The 20,061-nt window shown below is 51.0% G+C and overlaps 1 protein-coding gene and 2 pseudogenes across 2 annotated transcripts; 2 read left to right on the forward strand and 1 right to left on the reverse strand.

Annotated features, from left to right (window-relative positions):
• Window positions 1–1,140: 1,140 nt before the first annotated feature.
• Window positions 1,141–11,359, reverse strand: LOC118473472 (uncharacterized; annotated as a pseudogene).
• Window positions 11,360–11,422: 63 nt separating this feature from the next.
• Window positions 11,423–12,130, forward strand: LOC100278241 (uncharacterized; annotated as a pseudogene). The gene has a single exon (NR_157574.2). The product of NR_157574.2 is annotated as an uncharacterized protein (transcript).
• A 5,935-nt stretch (window positions 12,131–18,065) lies between these two features.
• Window positions 18,066–19,423, forward strand: LOC100276872 (uncharacterized). Its single transcript, NM_001374071.1, has one exon. It carries the CDS (start codon window positions 18,288–18,290, stop codon window positions 19,296–19,298), a length of 1,011 nt encoding a protein of 336 aa, NP_001361000.1. The 5' UTR covers window positions 18,066–18,287; the 3' UTR covers window positions 19,299–19,423.
• Window positions 19,424–20,061: the final 638 nt, after the last annotated feature.

The following is a 20,061-nucleotide window of genomic DNA, read 5'->3' on the forward strand; positions in this document are numbered from 1 at the left end:
AGGGGGCGTGGGCGGCAGTAGTGCGCTGCAAAGGGAGCGTGTGCGGCGGTAGTGCGCATGAAGGTGGGATACGCGTGCAGGGGGCACGGGTGAGTGGTGGGGTCGATGACCCTGATGTTTGTGGTCTCTGGTTCCAAGAATTTTTGCCTCTCTGTATGGTAATAACTTATTTTGTCCTCTTTTTCTATTTACTTTGACTCAGGGGCAGTGCTTTGGTTCTTACGGTCGATCCTTTTTGACTAAGCGGCTCGACAGGTTCCTTCTGTAGCTTATTACAGGCTTCAAGGGTAAGCTTCCCGATATCTTTTTGGGTAAGACGCTTTTCTCTTGAGATGGGTTAAGATGAGAATGGAAGCATAAGGTGAGGATTAACTCTAATTTGTGAACTATGTTTTTACAGAAAACATTTCTTAAAAAGAAAGAAAACACACAAGCCTAGCAATAATAAGCACAAACAAATCAAATGTTTTGAATAGAGGAAGAATAGAGTTTTTAAAAGCACGGACTACACACATTTGAGGGCTAAGCATAACTACTATTGCTCGGCTCCTGAACTGAGAACTATGTTAAATAGGACTTATGAGCACTGACGTTAAAGCATCACATATGCACTCAAAAGAGAAGAAAACATCAAGCGAAATTCATTTTGAAATGCCTTAGGGGGCACACAATTAGACTTTTGCAAAACATGAGTCTACACGATTACCTCTCATACATGCGGGGCTCTGGCCAAAGTGAAGAAAAACTTCACTACCCAATACATGGAGAGGACTGGACATAACTAACTCAGATCTGGAAGCTTCTCTTCTGGCGAGGCTGGTGCACAACTTAAATCTGAGGCTGGTGCACAAATTAGAGCTAATCCTCACCTTATGCTTTCATTCTCATCTTAACTCATCTCAAGAGAAAAGCGCTTTACCCAAGAATATACCGGGAAGCTTACCCTTGAAGCCTGGAATAAGCTATAGAAGGAACCTATCGAGCCGCTCAGTCAAAAAGGATCGACCGTGAGAACCAAAGCACTGCCCTTGAGTCAAAGTAAACAGAAAAAGAGGATAGAAGAAGTTATTACCATACAGAGAGGCAAAAATTCTTGGAACCAAATATCACAAACATAAGGGTCATCGACCCCACCACTCACCCATGCCCCCTGCACGCGTACCCACCTTCATGCGCACTACCGCCGCCCACGCTCCTTTTGCAGCGCACTACTGCCGCCCACGCCCTCTTTGCAGCGCACCCACCGCCATTACCGTCAGCAACACCATCCCCAATCGTACCTGCTGCCTCGTGTCACCTGCTCCATCATCGCCACTCCACACCCGAGCACCGCCACTCACCTATAACCCCCACCAGCTCCCTCAACTCTCATCTCGCTCAAAGCAAAGCACACACCTGATAAAATCCCCTCTACCAAATTGCAAGCAACTTCATATTCTACGCGAGGTTTCTGGTCGCGGAGACCAACGTCCACCTACCGCGGCGGCGGCGGCGCAACAAGGATGACGTGCGGTAACTGCCGCGGGGAGCTGGACCTGGATCGGAGGTGATCGTGAAGCCTCAACCGCGGGAACACGGCCACCTCCTTGGCGGCGCTTCCGCCGTCCTCCGCGCCACCCAGCAGCCTCGTCAGCCCGTTGCACCCGCTAAGGTTCAGCGATTCGAGGCAGGGGAGGTGCTGCACGCCTGCACCCACGTCAGGTGCGTTAGGCTGTGGCACGCGCCCATGGCGACCTCGCGGAGGGTGGACCCGGCGGCGGGGGACCAGTGGACCACTCCATGACGCGCAGCTTCGTGAGGAACGGGAACCCAAACTTGATGACCTCCAGCCTGGGCACGTGCGCGTCGGCTGTGACCTCCTCGACGTCGGACGAGTAGAGCACCAGCTCCCGCAGGCTCTCCTGCACGCCGGCAAGCTCCGGTGCGTGCTCCGCGGACAGCAGCGGCTGGGCGCGCGCCCCTTCTAACTTGCGCAGGTGGAGCGACCGGGCGCGCACGCCCGGCGCTAGCCGCGCGAAGCGCTCCACGTCGCGGGTGGTGTCAAGCCAGATGCCGAGCGACGCCATGCGCGCGCCGCTGCTCTCGAGGTCGTCAATGTCTGGCGCGACGTAGTTGTCCGCGACGGAGACGATGCTCGCGGTGAACACCTCCAAAACCTGCAGCTTCCCGAGCCGTGAGATCAGCCCCAGTGGCCAGTGGTATGGTGATCTGGATGTAGTAGTTGCCGCGCGGGTAGAAGTATTTGAGTGTTAGGTCCCTAAAGCCTAGGATCGACGGGAGCTCGATCGGAGAAGATGAATAGGGACACAGAAGCACACACGCGATGTAATTTTGGACGGTCTGAACCACAATTTGCCCAGAGCACCGCCGCCTTTTTGGTCTTTTCTATTTATATAATTATTCAGTCCGCCGCCCGATCAACCCGCTTCTACCGCGAACGGCGCCATGACCAGCACGACGCGCGCACCGTCCGGGAGCGAGAAGACCGGGCACGATCGCTCACGTAAGCACGCTCTGTTTCTGGCGATCAGGACAAGTCCCTGACTCAGCCACGGTTTTATTCACTAATGCAGAAATGTAAACAAACTAGCTACGACGCTGCAACTAACTAACAATCTTCCCCTTAGTTCAGAGTCGACTGCAGTTTGATTACACCAATCCTCCCCCGAAGGTCTTGGAATCGCACCTTCGCCAGAGCCTTCGTACTGCAAGTTGGTCTGCTGTGCTGACAGCTTCCAGGCTGATTTCTCCCTGCTCAACGCACTCCCTGATGAAGTGGAACTTCGTTTTGATGTGCTTGCTTCTCTTATGAAGAACTGGATTCTTGCTCAGTGCAATCGCAGACCTGTTATCTATCTTGATCAGTGGTGGGTTGATCTGTTTACCCAACATCTCTCCTATGAGTCGAGCCAACTAAACTGCCTGACAGGCAGCTTCAGACCCTGCAATATATTCTGCCTCACACGAAGATAGAGCCACCACACGTTGTTTCTGTGAACTCCAGGTAGTTGGGCATTTGCCGATGAAGAAAATGACACCCGACGTGCTTCTTCCATCGTCTGGATCACCTCCCATGTCACTGTCACTATAGCCTGTGAGCCTCATTTCTTCCCCAGTTCCTTTAGAATACAGCAACCCGTGGTCAGTTGTGCCAGCGATATACCGAAGCAAACGCTTGACTGCAGCCAAATGATCCTCCCTAGGTGACTCCATAAACCGACTCAAATAACTGACACTGAAGGTTAGCTCAGGTCTAGTATGTAGCAGATACCTCAAACTTCCAATTAGACTCCGGTATTCAGTTGAATCCACTTAGGATGAATCACCGGTCTTCGACAGCTTGAGTTTCGCTTCCATCGGAGTCTTGCTTGGGTTGCACTGGCTCAGTCCAACCTTCTCAAGCAGCTGCTTTGCATATTTAGTTTGACACAAACTGATCCCTTTGTCATCTTGGTGCACTTCAATTCCTAGATAGTATGATAGAGCCCCTAAATCAGTCATCTTGAACACCTTCTTCATTTCAGCCTTGAAAGCACTAAGCTCAATTCTGGACTCCCCCATGATAATAAGGTCATCCACATACACTCCTACCACCAATCTGCAGGAATTTCTGACCCTTGTGTACAGACCATGTTCAACCTTGCACTTGATGAAACCTAGATCATTCAACACAGTGTACAATTTTGAGTTCCATGCTCTAGGAGCCTGCCTTAAACCATACAAAGCCTTGTGCAGTCTCAACACCTTCTGCTCCTCACCCTTCTTGACAAAGCCAGGTGGCTGACACACATAGACCTCTTCTGCCAGATCACCATTCAGGAAGGCAGACTTCACATCCATATGGTGAACACTCCAGTTCAGATGTGCTGCAAGAATAAGTATGACTCTGACAGACTCCATTCTGGCAACTGGAGCAAAGACTTCATCAAAATCTACTCCATGCCTTTGAACATACCCTTTTGCCACCAATCTGGCCTTATACTTCACAATGTCACCCCTTTCATCATGCTTCAGCTTGTAAACCCATTTTAAACCTATTGGTCGATGTCCCTTTGGCAAAGTCACAAGTGACCAGGTCTTGTTCTCCTTGATGGACTGCAGTTCCTCCAGCATAGCTGCACGCCAAAGTGGGTTCTGGACAGCTTCTTCACTTGTAGCAGGCTCATTCCCCATGACAGCCAAGAGCTCCTCAACAAGTCCCATGTCATTTTGCACTTGTACATTGCCTGAATTCATAATGCTTTCAAGAGTTCTGTAACGACATGGTGCATCACCATGATCTGCATCAAGGTCGGGGGTCACTGTTGGTGGTGTTGCAAACTCCACAGTTCTGGTACTGCTGGGGTCTGCATTGACTGTGTACCACCTGGAGTATCTGCTGAAGATTGCACTGGCATGTGCTGTGCTGTGGGTGGCGACCTGGATGGCCCAGCCAAGTCTGTCTCCATGAATGGAGTATTGTCCAGCTGAAAATCACCATCACTCTGTATAAAATCAACACAGAAGGGATTCTCACCATCTATCTTCTCGGCATCACTCCAGTCACATGCCCGGCTTTCTTCAAACACAGCATCACGAGACACCACTACCCGCTTTGTAGCAGGGTTGTAAAACCTCCAAGCCTTGCTCCCATGCTCATAGCCGATGAACACCATCGGCGTGCTTCTGTCCTCCAGCTTCGGCAAGTGTTTGGCCCCCTGTTTGACATGTGCCACGCATCCAAACGTACGAAAGTCTTCAACAGAGGGCTTAAATCCATACCATACTTCATGAGGCGTGCGACCTTCAACACTCTGAGTTAGAGATCGATTCAATATGTAGACCGCTGTTGATACTGCTTACCCCCAGAGCCATTCTGGCAACCTCATAGCCTTGAGCATACTTCTTACCATTCCCATGACAGTTTGGTTCCGGCGTTCAACCACGCCGTTCTGTTCCGGAGTGTGTGGCGCAGTCAGGTGTCGCTGTATACCCTCCCTGGTACAGTGCTCGATGAACGAACGCGTCGTGAACTCGCCACCACGATCGGTGCGAAGAGTTCCCAGCTTCGTTCCTGCCTCAGATTGCGCCAGTGCCTGAAAGGCTATGAAGGCCCTCATGGCTTGGTCCTTCGTCGACATCAGAGTCACCCACATAAACCGGCTTAGATCATCCACAAGGAGAAAGAAATACTGGCTACCACTCGGCGTCGCTGGCGTCATCGGACCACAGAGATCCCCGTGAACAAGCTCGATCTTGCGCGCCGCTCTGTACTTCGCTTCAGTCGGGAACGGACGTCGACGTTGCTTCCCGACGAGGCAGCTGTCACAGACCTGATCAATGTGATCAATCTGTGGCAGCCCTTTCACCATGTCCTCCTCCGATAGTTGGCGCAGTCCATGAAAGTTGAGGTGGCCATACCGCGCATGCCACCTCCAGGCTGTGCTGTCGCCCTGTGCCATGAGGCAGATTGGGCGAGCGACCTCGAGCTCTAGGACATAGAGCCGATTTGCTGCGCGCGCCACATTCTCCACCAGCTGGCCCTTCACGTCCCAGATCTTGAGCTTTCCATGGAGCAGCAGTATCTTGTGGTCGCCTTCCTCAAGCTGCCCCAAACTCACGATGTTGGTCGTGAGTCGAGGAATCAAGTAGACTCCTACGAGAGTCTTATGAGAACCATTCCTGCACTTGAACAGGATTGTCCCTCGACCTTGGATGGCCGTGACAGAGCCGTCGCCAAACCGGACCGTGCCACGCACGCCGGTGTCCAACGACCAGAACGCAGCGCGCTCACTGGTCATGTGGTTCGTCGCGCCCGTGTCCAGCACCCACCGGGCGTCGGACACCCCCTTGTCGCCAAGCTGTACGAACAGCTTGTTCTCGTTGAGATGTACCTCCGGTGGCGCTGTTGCGCCTGATTTGACGTCGCTAGACTGGATCACGACGTCATCTTCAACGGGTGCGACGTCGATGCAGGCGTCCGCCACCAGCAAGGCCTCATCGCCTTCATCAGCCTGTGTAGCGTGTGCCTGCTCATCGCGCTTCTTCTTCTTGCATTCGCGAGCCCAGTGGCCCGCATTACCGCAGTAGCGGCACTCGTCGTTGGCGATTGAACGCCCACCACGACCGGATCTTGCTCCGCCACGATGACCTCCATTCCTGCCGCGCCCGCGGCCACGACCGTGTGCTTGATCGTTGCCTAGCGCCGAGGAACCTCCGGTTGAACTAGATCCGCCATTTCCCGCGATCTTGAGGCGAGAGGTGATCCGGGAGACTAGTTCGTCCTCGGTCAGATTTAATCGGGGCAGCACGAGTGCACGACACCACGTTCTTGCACCAATCTCTCCTCGGCCGCCTTCAGACGCCCGACAAGCTCGTCGACTGAAATTTCGCTCAGATTGAGCAACGTCTCAATTGACGCTGCAATCTGGTCGAAACGAGACGGGAGAGCCTGCAGGAACTTGCGGACGACCTCCTCCTCGGTGTACTCGTTACCGAGAACAGCCAGCTCACCTGTGATCCGGCCGATGCGCGCGCTGAAGTCGTCTACGGATTCGCCGTCGTTGAACTTCAGTGCGTCGAAATCTCGCTTCAACGTGCTTGCCTTGGCCTTCCTCACACGGTCGACGCCGATATTCCGTACCCTCAGCATGTCCCAGGTGTCCCTCGCCGTCGCTTTGGACGCCACAGCTCCCATGAGCTCCGGCGGGACAGCCTTGGAGATAACCTCCAGCGCGTTCCGGTCGTCGACGAAACTCCCCGCTCCGGTGCTCACTGCGTCCCAGAGATTTCTTGCCTGCAGCATCACCTTCATGAGCGCCGCCTAGTCGAAGTAGTTGGTTTTTGTCAACATCGGGTAGTTCCCTGATGGCGCCATCCTTTCGACGACTCGCTCGACGACGCGCTCGTATCCGCCTCCCCGGTTGTCGCGTGTTCCCCAGCGCGACGGAGGCGATCTTCCTCGGCGTTGACGTCGCGACGGAGTGACTGAGCGGTCGTAGCGCCCTCCAGCCGGCATGCTGGTCGCCATCGAGGCTCTGATACCACTTGTTAGGTCCCTAAAGCCTAGGATCGACGGGAGCTCGATCGGAGAAGATGAACAGGGACACAGAAGCACACACGCGATGTAATTTTAGACGGTCTGAACCACAATTTGCCCAGAGCACCACCGCCTTTTTGTCTTTTCTATTTATATAATTATTCAGTCCGCCGCCCGATCAACCCGCTTCTACCGCGAACGGCGCCATGACCAGCACGACGCGCGCACCGTCCGGGAGCGAGAAGACCGGGCACGATCGCTCACGTAAGCACACTCTGTTTCTGGCGATCAGGACAAGTCCCTGACTCAGCCACGGTTTTATTCACTAATGCAGAAATGTAAACAAACTAGCTACGACGCTGCAACTAACTAACATTGAGCTGGCTCAGGTTGCCCAGCTCCATCGGTAGCGACAGGATCTTGTTCTTGGATAGGTTGAGGTACTTCAAGCTGACCAAGCATCAGACCTCCATGGGGAAGGCGTCCTGAATGCCGGTGTTCTCGAGGTCCAGGTACGTGAGCTTGGTGAGATCCTGGATCGCCTGGAGCATCCTCTTCGGCAGGGCCTTGTTGCGCTGGAGCATCAGCGACGCCGGCTGCGCGTCCACGAGGGCGCCGCCCACCTTCGCTGGCGCCTCCTCGCGCGGGGGCTCCCTGAGCCCGGCGCCTGAGTGGACCAGCCACTTGGCGGGCGCGAACCGGAGCGCCGCGTCGCGCACGACGTCGTGCACCCTGACGTGAGTGTCTGACGGGAACATGTTGTAACGGTGGTTGTCCCCCGGCTCCAGCAGGCGCGCGGCCTTCATGATGGCAATCACCGAGAGCCCGAACCTGTAGGCCTCTTCGATGTCGCAGCAGGGCCACCACCGCGTCGGTCAGCTCCTTGACCCGCCAGTCGGTGCCGGCGAGCGGCTGCCACCACTTGCCGAAGAACAGCAGCAGCACCGCACCGCCGAGGGCGAGCGAGCCGAGCATTGCCACGAGCTGCAGCTCTATCGATCTCCGCCGATCGACCTGCAATCAACCCAAGACCGCTCGGCGGCGCACTTCGATCTCCCGTGCGTCGAGGGCACGGTAGTGATAGGGAGACTGCGGTGGCATGCGCGTGCGCAATGAGCCACTGAGGCGCGGCTGGGTTTAAGAGGCCGGACCGCCGGAGTGAGTAGGCGGGCGTCGAGGAAGGAGTAATGCGTGAGCGGAATCGGTTGGTCGAACTTCGAAGCCTGCTAGACGTCTGCCGGAGGCCCGGAGCGTGATCTGTGGTGTGGCCGTGTAGGCGTCGGAGTCACGGATGAGGAGGCTGCCTCCGATGGGTGTGGACAAAAAAAGAAAAAAAAAACCGTAACCTGTAATCCGAATTTCGTTCAAAATTTTTGAATAACAACTTACAAAACCTAAAATTATTTTAGGTAATTCAGATATTATAATCAGTTACCTGAAATAACCGAATTTAAGTGTGTATGATTTGTGACCGTAGATTATCTGTGTTTTATATGCTTGTATATCATTATTTAAATTCTGTTTTTATGAAGCTAACACAACGGTTCGGATAGTTCGGGAATATCCGGACCTAAAATGTCGGGTACCCGATTTTTTGAGTGTAAAACCAGTTAAGTAAATTCGGGTATATTTTAAAACCCAAAATTTAAATTACCTCTCTCCATTCATACTTTATACTATTTATATTTAAATAGTTCCTTCTTAACTATTTTTCATTTCCCCTTATTTCTCCCCCTCTCTAATTGTTTTTCCTATTCAGCTCACATTTACCTTTTATTGAGCTATTTGCCTTTTATACATCTATTTTTAGAGTCCCTTTAATTGAGCTATTTGTCTTTTATACATCTGTTTTTAGAGTTTTAAAAAACACTATCATATTTTTATATTTATAATACCGTAATTCACATTGTTATCTAGTAATTATACTAATAATATTAATTTTACAATTAAAACACTGATTAACAAAATAGGGAAGATTACAGGGGCGCTGGCCTCGTCGCCCTTGCGAGGGGCTCCCCGAGCGTGCGTCGTTGGACTGGAAGGGGTCAGGTCGTACTCGTACCCCTCCAGCGGACAGGAAGAGCGGGTGAGTGTGCCGTTGGAGGCAGCCTGAGTACTGAGGAGCTCAGGGTTGGAGATTCATCCCCCAAGCTGGCGGATGGCTTGCTGGCCATGATCAGTTACACACTTACACCTGTTTCATTCATTCACGCTATGGACGCGCCACGCGCGATGCTCGCTTGCTCAGCTCCTCTGTGGTCTATGCCCTCAGACTGATTCCAACCATTCCCCCTTTTATCTCTCCATATGCATATTCTATTCATTTTTAAATACCTCTAACTATTTCATTCTCCTCTTCTTTTCTCCCATCGTTCCTACTATTCAGTTGTTCGTTAACCTTTAATCGACATATTTAACTTTTTATATATTATTTTTTAGAATTTTAAAAAATATATAATATTTGTAGCACCGTAGTACACATTATAATATAATAATTAAAAATGAATATAATTACTTTCATAATTAATATTACCGTATAGTGAAGAGCTCCCCGTCACAGGGAATTTCTCTGAGGCTCACAGAAAAGAGTGAAACGTTGGAACGGATGGAAGGAAGAAGTACGTACACACGGTATAGGTATAGGCGGGACGATCGAGTGGATCGTTAAAGTGAGTCTCACTACCGCGGTGAAGACAGGCGCGCATGACACCATTTTGATCATACAGAGTATGTCCAAGTTCCAATGTGTGTGTGATAAAACCACCGGTTCTAACCTTCGCGAGGTTTCTGAGACCACTGCTTGAGCTATCTTCAGCAAACTCACCTTCTATTTTAAACTTCATATTCTACGTGAGTATATAATCTACGCGATTTGGTAGAGGCGGTTTTATCAGGTGTGTGCTTTGCTTTGAGCGAGATGAGAGTTGATGGAGCTGGTGGGGGGTTTTATAGGCAAGTGGCGGTGCTCGGATGCGGAGTGGCGATGATGGAGTAGGTGACACGAGGCAGCAGGTACGATGGGGGGATGGTGTTGCTGACGGTAATGGCGGTGGGTGCGCTGCAAAGGGGGCGCGGGCGGCAGTAGTGCGCTGCAAAGGGAGTGTGGACGGCGGTATTGCGCATGGAGGTGGGTACGCGTGCAGGGGGCATGGGTGAGTGGTGGGGTCGATGACCCTTATGTTTGTGATATCTGGTTCCAAGAATTTTTGCCTCTCTGTATGGTAATAACTTCTTCTGTCCTCTTTTTCTGTTTACTTTGACTCAGGGGCAGTGCTTTGGTTCTCACGGTCGATCCTTTTTGACTGAGCGGCTCGATAGGTTCCTTCTATAGCTTATTCCAAGCTTCAAGGGTAAGCTTCCCGGTATCTTCTTGGGTAAGGCACTTTTCTCTTGAGATGGGTTAAGATGAGAATGAAAGCATAAGGTGAGGATTAGCTCTAATTTGTGCACCAGCCTCAGATTGAAGTTGTGCACCAGCCTCGCCAGAAGAGAAGCTTCCAGATCTGAGTTAGTTATGTCCAGTCATCTGCATGTATTGGGTAGTGAAATTTTTCTTCACTTTGGCTAGAGCCCCGCATGTATGAGAGGTAATCGTGTAGACTCATGTTTTGCAAAAGTCTAATTGTGTGCCCCCCCTAAGGCATTTCAAAATGAATTTCACTTGATATGTTCTTCTCTTTTAAGTGCATATGTGATGCTTTAACGTTAGTGCTCATAAGTCCTATTTAACATAGTTCTCAGTTCAGGAGCCGAGCAATAGTAGTTATGCTTAGCCCTCGAATGTGTGTAGTCCGTGCTTTTAAAAACTCTATTCTTCCTCTATTCAAAACATTTGATTTGTTTGTGCTTATCATTGCTGGGCTTGTGTGTTTTCTTTCTTTTTAAGAAATGTTTTCTGTAAAAACATAGTTCACAAATTAGAGTTAATCCTTACCTTATGCTTCCATTCTCATCTTAACCCATCTCAAGAGAAAAACGACTTACCCAAAAAGATACCGGGAAATTTACCCTTGAAGCCTGTAATAAGCTACAGAAGGAACCTGTCGAGCCGCTCAGTCAAAAAGGATCGACCGTAAGAACCAAAGCACTGTCCCTGAGTCAAAGTAAACAGAAAAAGAGGACAAAATAAGTTATTACCATACAGAGAGGCAAAAATTCTTGGAACCAGAGACCACAAACATCAGGGTCATCGACCCCACCACTCACCTGTGCCCCCTGCACGCGTATCCCACCTCCATGCGCACTACCGTCGCCCACGCTCCCTTTGCAGCGCACTACAACCGCCCACACCCCCTTTGCAGCGCACCCACCGTCATTACCGCCAGCAACACCATCCCCCATCGTACCCGCTGCCTCGTGTCACATGCTCCATCATCGTCACTCCGCACTCGAGCACCCCACTTGCCTATAAAACCCCCACTAGCTCACTCAACTCCCATCTCGCTCAAAGCAAAGCACACACCTGATAAAATCCTCTCTACCAAATTGCAAGCAACTTCATATTCTACGCGAGGTTTCTGGTCGCGGAGATCAACGTCCACCTACCGCGGCGGCGGCGCAACAAGGATGACGTGCGGTAACTGCCGCGGGGAGCTGGACCTGGATCGGAGGTGATCGTGAAGAGCATGGCGAGTGGGGCGGTTGAGGCTGCTGGCCCTGCTGGGGCTGTCGAAGCTGGAGGTGGAGGCCATCCGGGTCGAGGGGGGAGTGCGCGTTCCCGGAGCTGCGGCTCCTTGAGACGAGGGGGTGCCCTCGGCTGAAGAGGATTCAGATGCGCCCGGCGCGCGGGCAGCAGGGTACCGTGCGGATCGAGTGCGACAAGCACTGGTGGAACGCGCTACAGTGGGCGGGCGAGGATCGTCCCCGTGCTCTGAGTCTCTGACTCACTTCACTTGCAGTAGGAGGACGGAGCTGCAATTTTTGGGGACAGCTGATATTCGACGACCACTGGAGCTGCAATTTATTGTGAAAATAGAAATCCCTTGCCAAACTAGCCATCAGTGATGGGAAAACCTGCGTGCTGGATGAGGAACTTTTTTATTAGTGTCTCTTATTGTAACTGGATTTGGTTTCAAATTAATTCATTTTAAAATGCTCGTGTGAAGGCATGAATATAATATTGGCTGTCAGAAACATCTCTCTTTTTGGAGAACAGTTTTTTTAACTGTCCTACCATTGGCCTGTAATGTGCTCTTGTAACTTTACAGAGCAAAAGGTGCCCTGCCCCTGCCCATGGTGACTTTCTGGATACCCGTCAACCTACGAATAATCACATCAATTATTCTGCCCAGGTTGGTACTCCATCCTAAATTTCATGAATGATATAGGTCGTTTTGATATTTGTGGACACTAACTTTTATTATGCACCTAGATATTATTGGGTAATCCCTCCATCTTTGAATAGAGTTGTCCTAAGGGTGTGTTTGGTTTGGCTTTTGGCTTTGGCTTTTGCCCCCTAAAAGCCAAAAGCCAACCAAAGGGCTGGATCCAGGAAGCAGCTTTTTCTAAAAGCCGACTTTCTCGTAGTGCAAAACTGAAAGCACCCCTAGACCTGCTTTTAGTGGCTTTTGGATGGAACTGTGAAAACATATATCGAAGAACTTTTAACGACTTTTAGTGGTTTCCACCAAACGATTTTTAGCTTTTTAACAGCACACAGCCTACAGCAGCTTTTTCCACAGCTCACAGCCCACAGCAACTTTTTCCACAGCCACAGCCCAACCAAACAGACCCTAAGTCAAGCTTTAACTTTGATTGATTTTAAGTAAAAAGAGTACAAACCATCTAAGACCCGAAAATGTTATATTATGAAAATATATTTCATGATCTATCTACCTGTACTAATTCGATGTCACGAATACTACTCTCTTCGTCTCATAATAGCTGATATTTTAGACTGTCTCATGGAGACCAGCGTAGGAATCAAAAGACCAAAACATCTCTTTTTTTTAAAAAAAAAGATATAGATGTATTAGGATAAGGTGCATTGAAAGAAGAAATGTGCATTGAAAAGTAAGAATGACAACTATTTTGGAATAGAGGGAGCAGTATTTTTTTAGAAAAAAACAGCCATTTATATAAAAAAAACAGGACAGCTCAAGTTGATTTATTCTAGGCCGAGGGATATAGCACCTACGATTCATCACTTTCTGTTTCGTTAATCTCATCAATCATCAGCAGTTCAGCACCGTGATTCGTTGGCTGACGCGGATCCGTTGCCTGAGTCATCTCCACACTAATTTCATCGTGCATGATCCGGAAAAGAAAACTATTCTATGGCTGCACACGTTCCGCACGCCATCAACCAAGCGAAATATCCTTCCATCCCGATCAACGCCTTTCGCTGTTACACCTCTACCTGCTCCGGGCTCCACCCTTTCCTTTCCTTTGCCGACTTGGCCTGCGGCATCAGCATGCCTGGTCCGAGCAAAGCGATAACTATCTCTTACCTGCTCTCACAGCAGATTGGTCGAGCGATGGCCTGGTGGGTCAGTGCTGTCCTTGGGTACTCTTTGCCCGCGGCCGCGTCGTGTCGTCAGTTCAAATTCCCTCTGAATCACTCCATCGGAAGCTAATATTTTAGAGTCAATATATAGGATTCATGCAGGTTACATACATCAGAAGTTCAGAACCGTCCAATCATACCCTCTGAACCACTCCAAATTCCCAATTCTGCTTGTGTTTCTCTTGGAACTGGGCGCGTTGATGCGTGCGAGTGCGATTAGCTTGAAATAAGCGCCTGTCACCGATGTAGTATGATGCGCGAGCAGACTTTGGACCAACGAGCAGCTGATATTATATGCCCCTGCAGAGGCTGGCTGATCCCTGATGCCGAAATATTTTCGGTTTAGTGTCTCTCAGTCATTTTCGACGACAAGGTCCTATTTTTTTTTATTTTGACTTGGCACACAGGCCGTAGCATTGCCCCTACCATTCAAATTTCGAGTTGCTTAGAGTTTGCTGAAATCATCTTTGTTCGTTCGATGGATTATATATGTATATCAGTGGCTTGCATGCCCTGCAGAATGTCTACTAGGTAAAATGTCTCTCGAGATATGCCCTGCCCGTTTTCTGTAGAGGTTTGGAACATGATCCTATCTTGGGCCAATCTGTCATTTCTAAGTGGCGTTCCTAACCTCGGCTCGTTGTATGATTGGTGGAAGAGATTAAGGAACCGTTGCTGCAAGGAGTCAAAGAAGATTTTCGATGGACTCATCATCTCCTTTTGGTGGAATATATGGTTGGAAAGAAATAACAGAATCTTTCAGAGACTTCAAAGATCTGCTATCCAGGTTACGCAATTGGTGAAAGATCAAATTGGGAGTTGCAGTGTATGTTAGATTGAGTTAGTATATGTTTTTTCTTCTTTTCGTTTTTTTCTTTTGCTCCGCCTTCTGAAGTCTGTTATCTATTTCTCTTCTAATATATTGAAGAGGCAAGTCTTTTGCCGCTTCCTTTCAAAAAAAAAAGAGATATCCACTACAGTTGTCATGGATTTCGTCGTTTAAAAAAACACACACACACATACACAGCTGCCATGGAAATTGGAATTGCAACTCCCAATTTCCAGCGAATCTCCTCATGTGGCACATGTCTGAACAGGAGAACAGAACGGAACGGAAGTACGGAACAGCGAAGCTCGTCCATGGCAACAATAAACAAGCAACACTACCTCACCAGATGATGCGTGCCCATATCAATTCGACATGTATATGACATGTCAAATGGGGGGGGGGGGGGGGGGGGGGGGGGGCAGTTGGATCGTCTATGCGAGCGATGAGAATATCATAGCAAGTACCCCGACCCCGAGAAGATCCATAGCTGGCTGGATTGGATTATATAAAGATCAGAGGGCGCGTTGCGCTGCAGAGACATCCGGCCCGGGGGCACCACCATCTTCCAGACACAGACAGACATGCTCTGCAGTCTGCACAAGCATCAGACTGGGATCATCATGGGCTTTGCCCCCAGCTACGAGAATAATTTGCCGAGTCCCAAACAAAGGAATCGCCATCCTCTCGATTCCTCATGCCGAATAAAAGATTGACTGTCATGTCCGTTGCCTCGGAATCCAAATGATAGAGCCATCATGCCTCTGGCACCGTCTTGGAAGCTGAGGAAGCAGGTTACTACAAGAAGACTAGCTAGCTAATCATGCATGCGCTGATGAACCAAGTGCTGAATTGGCCATTTGGTCTATAGATGTCCATCCGGGCCGCCCGGCACGGACCCGGCCCGAGCCCGGTTAGGCACGGCACGAACAGGGTCGTGCCTGGCCCGGCACGCTGTTGACTCGGGCCGTGCCGGTTCGGGTCACGTGCCAGGACATGTGTCCAAGCACGGCCCAGAGAGGCCAAAAACGTGCCGGGCTGGCCCGAAAGCCTCTGGGCCATTCCGGGCCGTGCCCTCCACTGGCCCGAAAAATCACAGAAATACAAAAAATCTGGAAACACAAGCACTAAAATTCTAAAATTCTAAATACTAAAACACAAGCACACATATAATATGGAAACAAATAATTATGGAGCTGTGTGCAATGGCTGTCTCATTAAAAACCTTCTTAGGCAAAAACTCACACCTCGTGAGAAAAAAGCCTAAGAAGGAAAAAAGAGTACAGCCACAGCTCCTAAGCCCTAAGGCATAAGTTCATACAGATACAGTACAGTCCATGAGTTCATTACAAGAATAAGCCATCAGGCATCAGGCAAACAACTAAGCTAGCCAACCACCACTCCACCAGTCCACCACCAACTACTGGTTGTGTTCTTCTGGATCATCAAGGTACAAGTTCTCATGTTCAGCTTCAAGTTCCCTTGTCTCTTCCTCCACAGTATGCTGCAGGTGAGCATCAGCAAGCTCCCAGTCTTTTATGCAAGACAAAACCTCGACCATATCTGGAGCCAGGCGATTGCAAATACTTTATCAGTTAAAGCATAATCATCTATCACAGTAGCAACCAGATTAGCAATACTAACACCACTATGTTTACCATCAATTAACCTTAGACCAAGCAACCTTTTTTCTATTTCCCAGTGAGAATTCACAAAATGAGCAACTACACTTAAATAGTCTTCCTTAGCCTTGCCAGCCCAAATATCAGAGGTTAGACAAACAGATGTAACATCAGTTTTCAAAGTACCAATTAAGTTTACCTTACGCTCATTATATAACTTAATCATGTCCCTAGCAGTAGTTTGCCTAGAAACATGCACAAATCTAGGGTTATGTGCACGAGTGATGTATTCTTGAAATGCATCAGTGGAGCCATGCCATAGAGGTAGATCATCTCTAGCTATCAAACGACAAAGTTCATTCCTTGCAACAGAAGGACAGTACTCCCAACGCTGCAAAGAACCATCGGGGTTGTACTTAAGCACGGTTTGGGTTTGGCCAGAGCGATCGTGGGCCTTCTTAGCACTACAATTGTGTCTAAGCAAGTGACCAGTACCAGAAGAGGATCTAGCACTTAATGTCTCATGACAGAACTTGCATCGAGCAGCATACCTTACACGCTTACCATTTACCAGATTGGTTAACTCGTCGAAATTGTTCCAAACTTTGGATCTCTTCCTTGAGCCGCCACCAGCAGAGGCAGTGGTAGATGCTGGTGGGCTCGTGGAGTCCGTAGCAGTGCCAGTGCCTGTTCTAGAGGCGACGAAATCCTCGAGGTCGACTGGATCTAAATGAGTGACACCAACACCCAATAAGGCTTGTCTAGCATCCATCGCCTCATTGTGGTCCTCAAGTTGTCGCTCCGCCTCCTCATCCTCTGCAGCCGGGTCAAGATCCATAGTATTGAGACCTTGACCTCGACAACGAGGACGAGGAACACACCGGTCTCCGACTCTCGGCTCTCGGCTCTCGGCACCCGTCTCCGACTCCTCAACGACTGCACGGCACCCGATTTAACCGATACCTACGTTGAGGAATACACCGGAAGAATTAGGGTTAGGACTTAGGAGAAGGGCATTAGGGTTAGGGAAAGGAGTAGGGCCCGAGGGACTCACCTTGTGCAGTCGGAGCACCGGAGACGACGGACGATGGCCGAGATCCGTGGAGCGAGGAACACCGGAGGGGATTAGGGTTAGGGAGAGGACCGGGAGAGGAAGGTAAGGACAGAGAGGAAGTATAGATGTCCAAGCACGGCGCGGGCGACCGACGTGCAACTGATTCCAAGCACAGGAGACACCGGCGGACGGCGGCGAACCGCAGATCAGAGAGGGGAGAGGAGATTAGGGTTCGGGCGGAGAGAGCAAGAGAGCGAGGCGAGGGCGAGAGAGCGAGGCGAGGGCGAGAGCGTAAATGCGACTGGCGAGGCGAGGGCGACACTGAGGCTGTGTCCGTAAATGCGGCGGCGGGGTGTGGCTGCTGGGCTGGGCCACTGGGCCACTGGGGCGCGTCGCGCGCGGCCGGTTAACCTAACCGGGCCGCCGCGTGCCTCCCCCTCAGGCGGGCCGGGTCGGGCTATACCCGACGGGCCGATTTCTGTGGCCCAGCCCGACACGGCGAACGGGCCGGGCTAGCCCAGGCACGATTGAAGCCGGGCCGTGCCGGTCCTGGGCCGGGCCACTTTCGTGCCGTGTCGTGGGCCGCCCGGTGGGCACGGCCCAGATGGACATCTATAATTTGGTCTCTATATCCTCACCAAACACCCCCAACAAACCTCTCCGAGAAAACGCAACCCCCACAACAAACTTTAACTAACGCCTAGCTAGGTACACGTACATGTAAACTAATGCTCTCGGGCTCTCGGCTCTCCTCCGGCCTGGCGTACCGCTGCATGACATGACAAAGAAACAAAGTCAAACAAAAGACCTCAGCTTCCATCCCCATCCTCAGCACAACCACCGTGACAGCACCCCGTATGCCCAAAACACCCCTACACTAATCTTTGCTAATGCCATCAGCCACACCTTTGCTTCGATTAGTATACAATGTTTGAAAACTTCACGTTGAAGGGCACGCTTGGCAAGTTCCTCCAATGTCGCCAGCCAAACCTTCTCTATCCAGTTCCAACCCTCCCTCCCTCCCTCCCTCCTCCTACAAGCAACAGCAGCAGCACACCACCCTCCAACCTCCAAGAAGAGGAACGAAGAGGGAGGAAGGTGGGGAGTTGCCTCCGAAAGCAAGCCATCACTGGCTACCAAATGCAGGCATGCATGCATGCATATAGCGAACAGGACAAGAAGAAGCAGATGATGAGGAGGAAGAATAAGTAGGAGCAGAGCTGAAGGACACCAATAAGAAACGGTTGCTCGCTGCCACCACCATGTCCTATGATCAGATGCTCTCGCCGCTTTTCGGTGCCGGCGGGCGATCGGCGTGGAGAGCGGCCCAGCACGGCGGCGGCGACGCGGTGGCGAGGCAGATACTCAAGTGCACGAGGTGGCAGCTCGAGGAGACCACCGACTTCGTCACCTGCCCCTACCACTACTACTGCGACAGCTCCTACCCGGGCGACTACCCCGCCGCCGTCGGCGCCCTCGTCGCCGCCTTCGCCGCCTACTGCTTTCTCTCCACTCTCGCGTTCACCGTCCTCGACCTCGTGCGGGGCAACGGTAGCAGCGCCTCGTCGTCGGCGGTGGCCGGCGTCAGGGGCATCAAGAGGAAGTACCTGCTCCCCTCAGGCCCGTTCCTGCTCCCCCTGGTGCTGCTCGCGCTCGCCAGGGGGCAGCGGGTCAACGCCGTGTTCCCGCTCGCGCAGCTCGGCCCGGCATTGCTCCTGCTGCTCCAGGCCTCGGCGCTGGCGTTCCGGAACGAGGCCGACGGCGACGTCCGGTACGCGGTGCTGGAGGCGTCCACGGTGTCCGGCGTGCTGCACGCCAGCCTGTACCTGGACGCCGTCGTGCTGCCGTACTACACGGGGATGGAGGCGCTCCGGTGGTCCCGCTTCTCCGGGGAGTGCGCGTCGTGCCTGTGCCGGATGGAGCCCCTGGTCGTGGGCGGCACGGCGGTGCAGTACCGGGGCCTGTCCAAGACGGCTCTGGCGATCATCTTCGCGCTATGCTCGCGGATGGTGTGCCGCATCTACGGCGAGGAGCGGCTCAGCGCCTGGACGCGGGCCGCGCTGGAAGCCGTGGGCTGGGTGTTCGTGGCCGCCGACGCGGTGTACCTCGTCGGCTGGGTCGCCGCGGAGGGCGGCGGCGTCGGCGTGGCGGCCTACAGCCTGGTTGCCGGCCTGGTGTTCCTCAGCGTCTTCGGCAAGGTCTACCGGTTCTTGGCGTGGGTGGAGGCGAGGCAATCGCAGTGGAAATCCAGCCTCTGCCATAGCGCCGTTTGATTCATGAAAGCTAATTCTCTCAGAAAATCTGTATAAAGAAAGAAAGGAATCGTTGCTTTAGTTCATCTCCTTCTTGGTGTACAATCTACACGGTGGTAAAGAAAAGGTGCGATTTTTTTTTGTTCATGATACTTGGCTTAATTTGGCGGAAGCCATTCAGATTTTTGTTGATGAACCTTCGGAGCCTGTTCTTTGCCGTTTTATTTTGGCGTTTTAAATGTGATTTTGATGGCTCGTTCCTAATCCCGCTAACCAGTGCACATATGATTCTGATCCAGTTAGGATTTGAATCAGACAACTGTACTAATTCTCATGATTATATGAAGCTATGCGACGGTTCAGGAAAAGTGGATGGATGGGACAAGCCAACATCAATAATGTGGTGGTTCAGGATTGATTCTCACAGAAAATCTGTAAAAAAAGAAGGAAATTGCTGCTTAGCTCTCAACGAATTCTATTGTGAAATAGAGGGAGTACTTTTTTCATTGTTAATGTTTAACTAGCCCAATTTTTCTGAAGCCATTTAGATTTTTTGCCGATGAAACTTAATTCAGAGCTTTTTCTTTACCGTCTCGTTTTGAAAAAAAAAACATGTTTTTAGTGGCACCTTCCTTTTTCCTGCCGACCACAACGTACACGTTGTGACGTTAGGCTTTGAATCAGACAACCGTACAGTTTGAGGTTTTTTAGTTCTTATGGTTATATACGAAGCCACGGTAGGAGTTTCATGTATCGGAATTCAGAAATAAGTGAATGGGACAAG

The sequence above is a fragment of the Zea mays genome, chromosome 9 (assembly GCF_902167145.1).
Source record: "Zea mays cultivar B73 chromosome 9, Zm-B73-REFERENCE-NAM-5.0, whole genome shotgun sequence".
Lineage (NCBI taxonomy): Eukaryota > Viridiplantae > Streptophyta > Magnoliopsida > Poales > Poaceae > Zea > Zea mays.